Here is a 13,937-nt window from a genome sequence, read left to right as displayed (position 1 = left end):
CTTTGAGTGCAGTTGAGTAGGAATAAATGTACATTTGATATTACCCCTTCATGTGGAGGCAAACAATCAGCATTGTAGCGGATCATGACGACTATACACCCAAGTTGGGGAAATCTTAAATATCTTGCTTGTGTGAATACTACTATCATCAGGAAATTGTCCAATTACTTGTAATTCAGATGGCAAGGTTGAACCACCCCTTCACTTTATATCATAGGTAATAACATTAGGAATTCAGAATCAAAATGACGAACATCGCAAAAAAATCCCTTACTCCTCCCAGATAACTTCATTGCAATTGAAGGCTTCGCCATTATACAAATTATTAACAGATATTATTCATTTTGAGAAATAGTTTCACTAAAATATATTTCATCTTAAGATATATTATAAACGATATCCATCCTTCACTTTCTATGCCGAGATATGCACATGTTTTCTTGCTGGTTGAACATTTAACAACCAAAATAATCATTTTTATACTCAAATAATAATGAAAACCTTAACTCTGTTATTTTTACATTGAGAATGTTAATGGCAGTTAAAAAATATACTTTATGTACATGATGTTAGGAGATAACCACACTGCTAGTTACATAACACTGGCAACGCAAAGGCATGCCGTAAATTAAACAAAACCACAATTTTACGGACATGTCACTTGGCTGAAGACAGCTGAGTAAGTTTGATTAGGTGACTAGATAGACGGCGCTTTATAAATATGTATTATTATAATTATACTAGGTTCTTATCTAAATACTACATTTGTATCACATGGTTTTAAATACTGTCATGTGACTACAAACATTATTGATATTATCACATGCTTACACAAGCAAGGTCAGTAGAATATTGTGATGATTCTTTTAATTCTAGATAATAGTTTCTCAAAATGGTGAAGAGAGAAAGGACAAAGCAACTTTATAGAAGTTGGAGAGCAAGCACCACCAAAAGAACCACAAAGTCAAAATCTAATGTTGAGAATGAGAGATGTCATTTTATGGGGAACAGCCCATTAGTCCAAACGGTCATTAGTCCAAAAAGGGTTAAGTTATGGTTTAGGGCCTTTTAGATTTGGATTAGGATTAGGGATACGATTAGGGTTAGCATTAGGATTAAAGACAGGGTTAAGTTCAGAGTTAGGATTACAGTCGGGTTATGTTAAGGGTTACGGTTAGGTTTAGGGTTAGGATTAGGGCTTGGGTTATAGGTTAGGGTTAGGGTGAAGATTAGGGTTGGAGCTAAGGTCAGGATTAAGGTTTACAACTAAGTTACTGGGTTTTGGGACTAATACCCTTCACACTACCAACCTGTAACCCTTTTTTCAACAAGCTGCATCTTTGGTATCAGCTAAATCAAGTGCAGAGATACTTTCAGTTACAGGGTAAACCTTCATTGTTACCACGGACAAGTAAGAGTGGAGAACATTATGAGTACAATGAATAAGTTGTAGGTAACAGGGGGACTAAAAAATTGAAGCAGTAGCTCATAGTACCTGCATTATCTACTTAAGCTACCCCTGAACCTTACAACATACACTAGTCATGAACTAGTTCATGGTTATACCTTGTTCTGGTGAAGTCTGATGTATCACTCCTGTACTAGGGAGTACATACATGTATACGCAGCAAACGGTATGAACCAAATGTACACAATGGGTACTCCAGAGGTACATCATGGGTATATTGATAGTATGCAGCATGCATGCTTATTAAGCTTAGCTCATAATGAGCATAATAGCTCATAAAAATGCTTGCCATTTTCATAAGTCTAATCCAAGAGGTATAAAATGGAAACTGTGTGGTGTATAAACATAGACTTGTAGCCGACACCCATAAAAGAGGGGGCTGGCAGTGTTTATAAACTGGGAGTTGTAATAATGTACTTACACCCTTTTTGTACTCATATATTGATATCACAAGCAGCCATACTTCATTAACCAATGTGAGGTTTAGTTTGTACAGAACTTACATTATCAATAACAGTAACTTTTTCTATTTTCATAATACATTGCTTCGATAATTTAAGCTGCAAGTTTTGGTATCAGAGATAAGACGTGCCCACCCCTAAATGAACATTGTGTTTGTGTACTTGCCATAGCAACCTCTCAGTTTTATTAACGGCTGGATGGAGCTAACCACCAATCCTTTAAAGTCTTAACCACACTCCATACTATTCAGAATATTTGAATATTCCAACACAACATAGAGTGATGTATCCCAGACTTAACATAAGCCACCTGTTGAACAACTTCAAAACATCTTGTTTACGGCAAAGTATGGGCGGAAACATAAAGGAATTATTAGGGAACTTTTCTTGCACGTACATGAAATAATGCAGGAATTTGAGAAAACTAAATTCATATGTATTGTAACCATGGTTTCACTTGGCTGTAGACCAAGCTATACTATTTTGGAGTTGTGTATTAAAGCAAGCATTGGATTATTTTGGATATCGAGGGGGTTCGACCATTAGTGCAATATAAGGCCCTATCTGCAATAGCTGTCAGGTATCATATTTTCATATGATGTATACAAGACAGAATGCAGATAATCAACAAATGACTATTAGGCAGCTATTGCAGATATGGCTTTCTGACATTTATCCCTGGAATTCTATGGTGGGGTCTGAATATATGCCGTCACACTACTATAGTTTGAGACCGAATTAAAAAGACTATATAGTTTGGTTTGATGTTCTGTCAACCAGACCAAAAATGCTGTACTGCTCAGGTCAGCAACCAATCATGCTGCGCCTTTGCCCCAAAGTCAGATGCAAACTAGTCTTTTTAATTAGGTCTACCAAACCAAGGAGTGTTGTATCAGATAGACCCACTCACACACAAGAGAAATACAAGTTTAATATGCACAACTATGTGCTGTGTATTTCTACAAACTATCACTTTCACTTTGAATTAGTAAGTTTGGAAGTAATATATTGACAGTATGGTAAGTAAGCAGTTCAGAGATCTCTGCCTACTTATCTTTCCTGCACCCTGGCACTGCGCTTTATGAAAATACTTCAAAGTTCATACTTTTTTTCTGAATTCAATTTCAAGAGGTAGCTACAGCCTACGTGTAAAATCTGATGTCAAGACTCACAATCATATGAAATGTTTGCATGAAAAATCTAACAGCATTTATTAAATTTCAAGTAATTCTTTACATCATACTACCTGAATTAACCCTTACAATGAGCAACACTCCTTACAAATACAAATTTTATATGGTTTACATGTATGGACAATAAAAATAAAATAAAATTACAAGATGAAAAATATTCCATTTTAAAATTGAGCAGGTATCTGCCAAATTATCTGTCAGATTCATGAAATGTTTCAAGTAATTAATACAAGTTTGATGACACATTTTCAAATATGCACTGATAGTTTACCCCTACCGGTAATCATGGTGCCCTGATTAAATCTCCACCTTTGACTTCTTTTCACTTTCTCAATTTACTATATGTCACTTTGCCCAAGTGTCTCTTTCCCATCTCATTCCACATACAACTCAAATACATCCTATCATCTACCTACATCCTACAAGATCTGAGGGATAAATTAATAGCATTTGATACCATGACCTATTTTAAGTTTACATTCTGAGCAGTGAGCAAGTATATCACCATTTCTATACAGATAAAATGTCAAACATCAGTTTTATATGATAACAGAAATACCATGTAATTAGTTTACACAGTTAGGCACTTTATATAATATAATATCACATTTTCAATAACGGCAAACTCAATATCTTCATCACCAACAGGCATGCTTCCAGCTGAAAATCGCACTTGGATGAACAAACTTTTGACAGCGGTGAAATCAGACACTTGTCATGGCAAACAAATCTGACAGGAACACTTCCAGTGCTGTTTTATCTAACATTAGGATTACATGTGTACATAGATACACACATTTTCAATCCCCTCTAGGTTTGGCTGGATGTTGGTATCTTAAATTCAATCGGGTAAACATTACTGAAACCTAGTTTATAATACATTGTTAAGCTTAAATGCGAGATAATGGTTATACACGATACTTCACAACTTCAATATTAGTAGTGACAAGATCTGATCTAACTCAGGCAAAATTCTGGAAATGTGACGTTTCAATATATGGACAAACAAGGGGCAAAAACAAAACAAGTCATAAATAATAAAAGTTAGGTCAGGCCAGAGTACCAAGCCAAAAGGATTGTCTTGTTTCTCTTGGTGTTTAGGTCCAATTCGTAAGTTTACCTAGCTGGAGCCAGCATCCCTGTAATAAGGAGTTAAAGCCTGTATGTGCTCCCAATATGGAAACTACAGAAATTATATGCAATTCGAGTAGGCTAAGGCTTGCAGCATGAGTGATTTCAACATCAGCTAGTTTGGCTTATGTGATAGTTAATTATTAGTAACCATAACAGGCCATTTTTCAAAATAAGATCAATCATGAAATGGACCCCTGAACTATTACTGATAATACAGACGTGACTTGAAACATTTGAATCGTGTTGATTGTCCATACAAACATGCCTAGTCTCCTTCCAATGGGCTATTCCAGTTGAAATCCATACACCCCTTATGGAAGACATGACCTTAATCTTCCACACAGGGAGTGTGAGTTTCAAATGGGTTTACCTGAATGGGTGACTCTATTTGAAATCTACACTCCCTGCATGGAAGATTTAAGCCATGTCTTCCATAGGGGGTATACAGATTTCAACTGGAATAGCCTCATCACATATCAAGTCTTGTCTTAGTTAGGCACTTCTTGCAACTACTTTTTCCTAAATCACCATCACCAATAGGACAACCCTCACTAGCTTAAAGATACAAATAGAACTTACTTTTAGTAGGACTGCTAAGGTTCTCCAAACTGGCCGACATTCTCATTCCTCTATCGGCGATAGTCAGGATGCGTGTTTCCTGCAAGCAAACGATCCAATTTTCACAAGAAAATTAGGTTAAATCCAAAAAATTAAATGCAACAGATATGTCAAATTCATTCAATGACAATTGAAATAATATATAAATGAGATCTAGTGTTATTAGGCTGGCTTTGTAAAACAATTACTCCTAATTGATCAAGTAGCTTTCCACAAATGGAAAGGAAGGTGCTACCAGGTGCTTGCTTGAAGCCTGTGAAGAATCATGTGATCCACAGAAGGGCCTTTGTGAAAAAGCTGCCATGTAAATAAATCATTTGTTCATGGCATATTCATCATAGAGAGTGACTCTTGAATGGTTTGGTATGATAGCCAAGTCTGTGACTGATGTATTTTTAATATTTAGCTCCAATAGTAAACAATAAGCTTTCCTTCTCTATACTCATTCGGAATATTTTTTAATAAACATACATATGGCAGCAATTGCATGTATGATTGTCCTGCATTTCTAAAACCATACATTTCCGTCTTATAATGAGCTGGATACACAAATACATTGTGTCCAAAAGTTGACAAAACCACAAACATTTTTATAGCGCTCTATAGCTATTTCCGAAAAATAAGTTGAATTTTGCGTCCAACTTTTTCAAGTCTGTGTTTCAAAATGGCAATTTCTCAAGCATATTTGGGACAAATATGACGATATTTCCAAGTACAAACATGCGCAATGACTAGCTGTGTTGAGTGAGATTTTTTGATAATTGGAGCTTGTAAATCTACTATAGAAGTAGCAAGGAGTATGTGATTGTTTCCTGAGACAGACCAGCACAAAATAAACCAGACATACATTGAGTTGCCTGGTTTCCTGAAGCTGCTTGTTTGCTGGCAAACATTTTAATTGTTGTGGTGGGATATTTCAAGATAAATATGACACTTCTGAAGTTCAGCCACTGGTAAAGATATCTATAGTTTGATTATGACTGTAATTAAATTAATCATGAACCTGCTTTTAGCAGCAATTACTGCCAGGCTAAAAATGCTGCACATTTAGGCTACAAATAAATGAAGCAACGGTATCTGGAAAGTGGACATTTTGTAAAGTGATAAGCAAGAATCAATTATTTGCGACTGATTATGTTAGGTTTAATGTTATACTGGGTCTCTTTTGCAGTTCATTGCTGAAAATAACATTAACACAACAGTATTTCAGGAAAACCCATTTTAGTCATTTGATACTTGCCTTAATGTTCAAACAACAGTTATCATACTTTTTAGCATGCAAAACAGCATAAAGTTGCATTAAGCTGTGGCATTTGTTATTTTTTATTGGAACTGCAACATTGTTTTGCACGAAAATGCCAAGTTTGACCTAAAAAATATGTGCCCCTTCAGATGACTTACTTAAGTATACAGGGCACTAATTAGGTTGAATAGAATACTTCCTAAACACATTTATTTGGTACATTTTCTTTTTCTACACCTACCCAAGATGGCATCTTGTGAAGTGGTGGAGGTGGTGGTGGTGGTGCATTACTCAGTCTAATCGCTATCAACTGTCCATCCTTAGTCTTCACTTCAACTTCTTCCTCATTAGCAGAGAAGAAGTCATCCTCTTCTGGAGGCTCATCGTAATCACCCTCTACAAATTCTATTATCTTTGTCTCCGGACTTGGAAGAGTTTGATAGTTAGGATCATCTTCATTTTCATCATTGTTTTCATGTTTGTTTTCATCTTCTTTTCGTGATGGCAATATATTATCATCTAATTCAGCATAGTCATTTTCAATGCTTCGTCTTTTCATTCCAAAGCTTCCGTTTAAGAACACATCTTCTCCATCTTGGATGTCCATTTCAAAATGAGCTTCCAACATCCTATCTGTTTCATCCTCTATGTCTTCCGACTGTAAATCAGATAGCAAGGATTCTGAAGTCGTTGATGTTCCTTGCAATGAAACATCAAGACTTTTCCTGGATTGTAACACTTCTGTTGTAGCATTGACAGACTCTGCAAGGGCCTCTAAGGCTTCTATAGATGACTGACTTGCCGATTTTGTGAGTTTCTTTATCGGAGGATCATTGGTCATACCTAGGACAGTACCGGTTCCATTGACTGGAGTAGCTGGAGTGGGAGGGGGTGCTATGCAGGGTCCATCATTAGGAGAAGGGGCATCTAAATAAACCCCACTAGATGTAGACATTAAGGAAGCTTCACTGCTTCCTAAGGTATCTGGAGGAGTCCTATCTGTAAAGAGACTATCGTCAGTATAAAGGTCTTCTCCTTGGTGATTGCAAAATACACATGGCCCATCAGCTTCTACTGAATAATTATCAAGATCATTATCACAACTACTTTGTTTTGGAGTAAGTTTCAATTTATTTTTGGCAGCTTGTCTTCTGGGCCATGTCATCATGTTGCCTGTGTCTTTATCCTCCATAGCCTTTACTACTTTCATCCTTTCTAAACAAGCTGCACATTGAAAGCCTTCGCTGTCGTTTCCATCACCTAGCTTGATGAAACCTTCGTGAACTTGGATCAATGCAGACACATGAGAATCATCGGGACTCTTTCTAGATCTCCTTGGTGGTTTAGGTCTGAGTGGGAAACTGCGTTCATGTTCGGCTGCATCGCCATTATGATTATGAATATTGAGTAAATGTTCTCTAATCGTAGCTGAAGTTGGACGGACTGGAATTTCTGGTGCTTCAAGTTGGAGTGATTCAGGTCGGTCTGAAGTTGATGCAGGAGATGGCGGCCTTGGAGGTGAAGGGTCAAATGCAAATGGAGTTGGTTCAGGGTGACCTACAAAACGAAGAAGGAAAAAACTATATGTCAAAAACAGAGTAATGCATGATGACACAAAAGTGCCAACATCAGTTCCTTGATAAAATCTAACCAAACAACAGCCACATATTCTAAAGAAATCAAGGTACAATTATCTCTGCATATTTAATAGTTTAATACTAAAAAAAGTCTCCTCCCAAAAATAATGTTACATTATATACTAGATATTTCTACATCTCTATTTCATGAGCATTCTTAAATTGTAAAAGGATTCAGTTGAGATTGAACTATTACACATTTTGTTGTCTCTTCTCTTTTGTGGAAAACACAAGGCTGTCAAGATTTCCTACCACTAGAATAAATGTGAATATCGAAATATTGTACAATTTTTGTGTGCATGAAAATTTCATTGTGCATGAAAATTTCACCAATTTTGTGACATGGGTTTGCCACTTTTTCATGTTCTTAAATATCTCTTTGCTATAAAGCTCAGAGGAAATGTATAAATTTCATGACAATTCCATGCTGCAAAATCATGGTTCTTTTCAATTCACACAAATTTTTGTTGCAAAAATATTGTGCTTTACAGTGTGACTGTGAGAATAAATCAGAGCCACACAAAAAGTTTCATAGTGCACAGTGTTTCACTTTTGTTGTAAAGGCAAGTAATATACTGCCCTCTCTTGAAACCTAATAAAACTGTTGGGCTATTGGAAAATCCTCAATCAACAATTTTTTCACACAGAATAAAACACCACAATGAAGACTACAGGTTCAATGTCAGTATTAAGTTTTGTAGATGGTTTAAAACAAATAATCACAGAGATTTACTTGAATGCTTTAATTACACTTGAAAATCTCTGACTGATCAATTATGCTATAGTTAATTGTATTGTAATTATAATTTTAGGGCATTCACCAGGGGTATTCACGGGGGTATTCAATAAACTGGGCTATTCCGTTTGAAATCTACACCCCCTGTGGAAGATGACACTTCTTTCTCAATTCCAGCCACAGTACATATTCAAACCAAGTGGATATTTTTGCCATTATTATGTTTAAAATCCAACTGAAACTGCAAATGGGTGTTGAAATCTAGTTGAATTTGATCAAAGTTGACAATACCTATTTAGGAAATTATGTAACAGATTAGGATAAAAATGGTTGAATTTTTGAATGACTGACACTGCTGGATGTTGATATAAACAGGCCCGTCGGAACCGCTACGGCCAGTACAGCCATGGCCGTACCACTTTTCAGCCTAAAAAAATTTTAAAAGAAAAAGGAGAGAGAGAGAAAAGAAAGAAAGAGAGAGAGAAAGAAAGAAGTATGCACCAAATCGCGCGAATTGAGTTCAGAAATGCAAGATGGCCCTAAGCACAGGGACGCTGCCCCCTTCCAGCACCCTGGGCCCCCGTATTGGTCGACTAACTTTACAGCAGACACGGTTTAGGGGGAGGACTCTACTCCAACAAAAAAGAGGAAATGAAGAGAAAGAAGAAAAAAGCTTTAAAAAAGGAGTGAAAAAGTCAAATTGAGTAGGTCCCGTGCCTAAAAAACGCACAGTCGGGTCGAACGGCAGTAGCCCCTATCATGATAATATAGGCATGCAATTATTTTAGGCATTGCTTGAAGGTGTTTCATCGTACAAAAAGCATGTGAAAATTACTGGGGCCGCCGATATGCAGGGACCCATTTTGTCACCAAAGTCCTAGACGACAATAATAGGGAAAACTTGTCCGGAAAGGCTTCATGGACGGGCCGCGCCGTCATTCACAAAATTTTCGGCTTTTTCAAACTAAAATTGTACATACTAATAGGCCTAGTGCCAAAATGGTCCACCAAATCGCTTCCATTAGGTCTTCATTTTGCAAAATTTCCAACTTCTGAGGGGGGAGTACCCATGTTTAAAACAATAATTTATAGGCCTACAACAATAGGGAAACCAAAGGCTTCATGACCAGTCATTTCACAAATTCACAAATTTTCGGCTTTTTCAAACTAAAATTGTACATACTAATAGGCCTAGTGCCAAAATGGTCCACCAAATCGCTTCCATTAGGTCTTCATTTTGCAAAATTTCCAACTTCTGAGGGGGGAGCACCCATGTTTAAAACAATAATTTATAGGCCTACAACAATAGGGAAACCAAAGGCTTCATGACCAGTCATTTCACAAATTTTCGGCTTTTTCAAACTAAAATTGTACAATACATAGGCCTACTATAGTAGTGACAAAATGGTCCACCAAATCGCTTAAAGTAAGTCTTCATTTTGCAAAATTCCAAATTCTGAGGGGGGAGCACCCCCCTTCAGACACCCCCTTGCGTAGTGCATAAACAGCTAAAACAAGTGGTCATTTTCGCTCCATGCTTCCAACATTTGCCAATTTATGTTTAAAACAATTTATAGGCCTAAAACAATAGGGAAGCGAAAGGCTTCATGGTTCGTCATTTCACAAATTTTCAGCTTTTTCAAACTAAAATTTTACACACTAAGAGTGACAAAATGGTCCACCAAATCGCTTCAATTAGGTCTTCATTTTGCAAAAGTTTCTTATTTCGGAGGGGCCAAGAGGGGAAGCAGTCCTGGATCTACCGTTGAACAAATCGGATCAATTATAAATTTGATAACTTCGGTGATTTTTGAATGGCTGATTTTACATTTTATTTTATTTTTTTGAGGTGCGACTTACGAATTATATCATGTATACTGCATATTGGTAACATGTTTTATGGTTGATCATTTTATTTTGAATGTCCTAGTTTTGAAGTTTAGTCCAATTAACTTACCGTTGAAATTGTGCTTTTCATTTTCAAAAGTGCTGGGGCTTCAGGGGCTTCTCCCCTGAACCCCATGAGGGGCTCTGCCCTTCAAACCCGCTGGGGTTCACCCCAAAGTGGGCGTGCGCCCGCACCACTTTCAATTTGCTTCCGACGGGCCTGGATATAAACATACGTCTGCAATTCGTCAGGAGGACACTTGTATTTCAAGTTGTACATCAGGACTTTCAAAAAGTACCCTAAGCAAGTAGTTTTTCCTTAGTGTAAAATGTTGGACCTCAAAACAAGTATTACACAGTTGTTTTCCTACCCTAAGCAAGTATTTTGCTATTATTCATCGTGATGAATGCACCTAAAACACATGGTACCAATTTGCACACAACTCCTAATATAAGCTATGGCAATGCAAGTTCATAAATTTGCAATAATATGCTTAACCATTTATAGCACTGGGAAAGCAATCCAACTTCACACCCTAGATAATTTCCTAATGACCATGTCAAGATAAGAAACAAAAGATAAAATCAATTTTTAATTCTCTTCAATTCAGGTCAAATATCAGTCACCTTACTCGCATATGAAATGAATCCTACACATTATAGGTAGGAAGGCATAGGCAGGTAGGTAAGGTAGGCGAGTCTCCATTGGCTTCAAGTGGGGTAGGTATCTCGGATACTTAAAAGCTTCTGAAGGTATCAAACCAGTCCTACAATCTGATAGCTTTGAGTTTGATACATATGCATCTGACAAACTGACTTGGTGGAAAAAGTATCTCAGTCCATGTGCTTATTGTGAAGGGCTTCACATAATTGTCCACAAATGTCGACAGACAAGTTTTACATTTCTTGAAAAAATATCTAATAAATAGTATCTATGTATTTTGGACATTTTGAAGGAAATGCTATAGTTTTAGTTAAAAAAAATAAATACCACTCAATTAAATTGGCAACCAACCAGTATGGGATTTTGAACTGCACAATTTAGTGATCTTTATTTTTACACACACATGTATGCAAACTTTGGAATAGAGCTCAGTTGATAGTGCTCCTAGTATTTCTTTTTTATGAAAATCATCCCCTTTCACTCTAAGGTCACTATTCACACTGTCAGTGATCAATGTCATCCCTGAACTGAGTAATCATAAGTGAGACTTTGGATTTACAGGCCATCGTCTTCATCTTGTTACTATGGCAATTTAGAATTGCTTGCAGGTACCAGTGTACATTGCAATTACATGCTAATATTTGTCAAGAGCCTTTGGGCTTAAAATAACTTAGGAGATTCTTAGAGGATTTAACTAATATATGCAATACCAAGTGTGTTGGCCTGGACACTTATACATCCGCTATTTGAGAATATGATATGGTGATCTACTTAAGACGAACCATGTTTTCTTCTTTGTATGGTAAATAATAAAACCCAACTCTTCCATTATCTAAAAACCTAATTTGCTTGTGTTACAAGATTGCACCTTAAATATTCACTCACTAGCTCTCTACAAATTGAACACTTGAACAGCTTTGCAAATAAACTTTCGACCCACATTTCCTATACTTAGAATTTTATCACTTTCAAATTTATTTAGGATAATACTGTTACCCTTCCAAATTACGTTTTCAACACCCCAAATAAAATTCATTACAGCGATACACCAAGACATCATCACAGCTTACCCCTACCAGCTCAAACCTATTTATTCCATCAGCTGTATTCCAAACATTACATGCTTACTCTCAGTCGATGACCTCAAATGAGTTACCTATTTATTACATCAAACATAAACTCTCCGCTTGATTAGATGTCTCCCAAATCCGTAACAATATTTAACATTTGCTTAAATTGGATTCACACATCTTGGCGGACTTTTTCTATTTGCAATGTTGCCATTTGGATTTGCACACATGGCCAACAACCAGATTAATAGGACGATGGCGCCATGCTCAAGAGACAGACCTAACGGCCAATTTGATTAAGTATGTAACATAACCTAGTTTTTTGTTTTGTTACAATTAAAAAATATTTTCCCCAAAACTTAGTTGGATCATAATGATTGGGACTAAATTGCTATTACATTTACATGCATAGGTATTTAAATTAATCTTATAAAAATTTTAAATATTTGGTTTTGTTTTATTTCAACCATTTTTTCCAATTTTGCCTGACATATTTTATCAACTATCTTTACTCATCTCAACCCAAGGCAGATGGTACCTGCTTCGCTCAAGACATTTTCCCACTGAACTTGTTCGTTCTTAAAGATTGATCGACTATGAGCACGGAGCGTTGCAAGTACCCTCTTTTTACTTGATCCAATGCGCTCTTAGAACTTGACACTTTTCGTTTATGATGAACACATGACTTGCATACTGTCACACTATTTGAGCCACTTTGCTGATGCACCATCAAATGCTACAACATCATCTCTCACAACTAAGTTTTGGAGGCAACATCTCTCTATCACAGAAGACATTCAACCCTGCATTCTATAAACTGTACCCTCATACTAGTCTAATCGTATACTATTACATATGGATATAGGTTGCACAAATTTCTTGAGTGATTGGAGTAACATAGATTCTTAGTAGTGGTTTGAATGCACTTTCAATGTTCAAATGGAAAACGACTTCTCTAGTCAGCCACAAATGCATGAACACACCCACACACACCGGTCTTGTAACAAGCAACAAATATGGACAGAAATACATTTCTTATCGCCTTACCAGGGATACCTATGATTGTTTGATTTCTTATGTGTGGACTCATCATACAACTCATCATATTGCTTAAATGTGATTTTTATGTTCTTTTCAATCTAGTACAACCTCTAGAAAGCTTTAAATGTCCACAGTTCCACTGTCAAACAGGAATTGTTTAGGTATGTCCTCAATTGAAGGTGTTTTAACACCTTCATTTAAAACAAGCATCCCCTTACACACAGCCACACACAAGCAACAAATAAACAAACTTTTGAATAAAACATTTTAGGGTGAGGTGTTATCTCCTTTAGCTCATATTCTCAGTTCTTTTTTGTCATAATATTTCTGTCCTCTTTTCCTTCTCTCTCTTTCAGTCTCTCTCTTGCTCACTATGTCCGCATGTCTTTCTGTTTCTCTTCTCTCTTCCTATCTATACCCATCTCTTTCTCTGTCCCTCACGTCCACTTCACTTTTAACATTCCACTCACATCTGTTCATGTCTACCCCAATCAGAAATTTAGCATAATAGATCAAAAATCCTGCTTAAAATGTTTGTCACTGAACATGCTGAATGGGAAATTTAGCTTGGGACATCAGTTTTAATCCATCAGCCGGTCCAAATGATAATCAGTTTCAAATAAATTTCAAAGAGCACAATTTGTTTTATTATCATTTTAGATTAAATATTATTTCAATAATTTAAGTGCTGACATTCTATCCTGGTCTGCAGAGATAGATATCACTGGCTTTTAAGATAACCAAAATTTACCACTGGATTAAAAAAAAAAACCTGAACAAAATTT

General features: G+C 36.4%; 1 protein-coding gene across 3 annotated transcripts in view; it reads right to left on the bottom strand.

Moving 5' to 3' along the window:
• LOC140153024 (pleckstrin homology domain-containing family H member 1-like) overlaps window positions 1-13,937 on the bottom strand; it is a 163,913-nt gene that overhangs the window by 37,865 nt on the left and 112,111 nt on the right. For all 3 annotated transcript variants that reach the window (XM_072175612.1, XM_072175613.1, XM_072175614.1), the window contains 2 exons: window positions 6,359-7,674; window positions 4,836-4,914 (listed from right to left, as the gene is read on the bottom strand). In XM_072175612.1, the coding sequence (XP_072031713.1) occupies window positions 4,836-4,914; window positions 6,359-7,674 (1,395 nt within the window). The remainder of the gene's footprint in view (window positions 1-4,835; window positions 4,915-6,358; window positions 7,675-13,937) is intronic.

Source organism: Amphiura filiformis, chromosome 5, assembly GCF_039555335.1.
Source record: "Amphiura filiformis chromosome 5, Afil_fr2py, whole genome shotgun sequence".
NCBI lineage: Eukaryota > Metazoa > Echinodermata > Ophiuroidea > Amphilepidida > Amphiuridae > Amphiura > Amphiura filiformis.
This window is presented reverse-complemented; position numbering and strand designations above follow the sequence as displayed.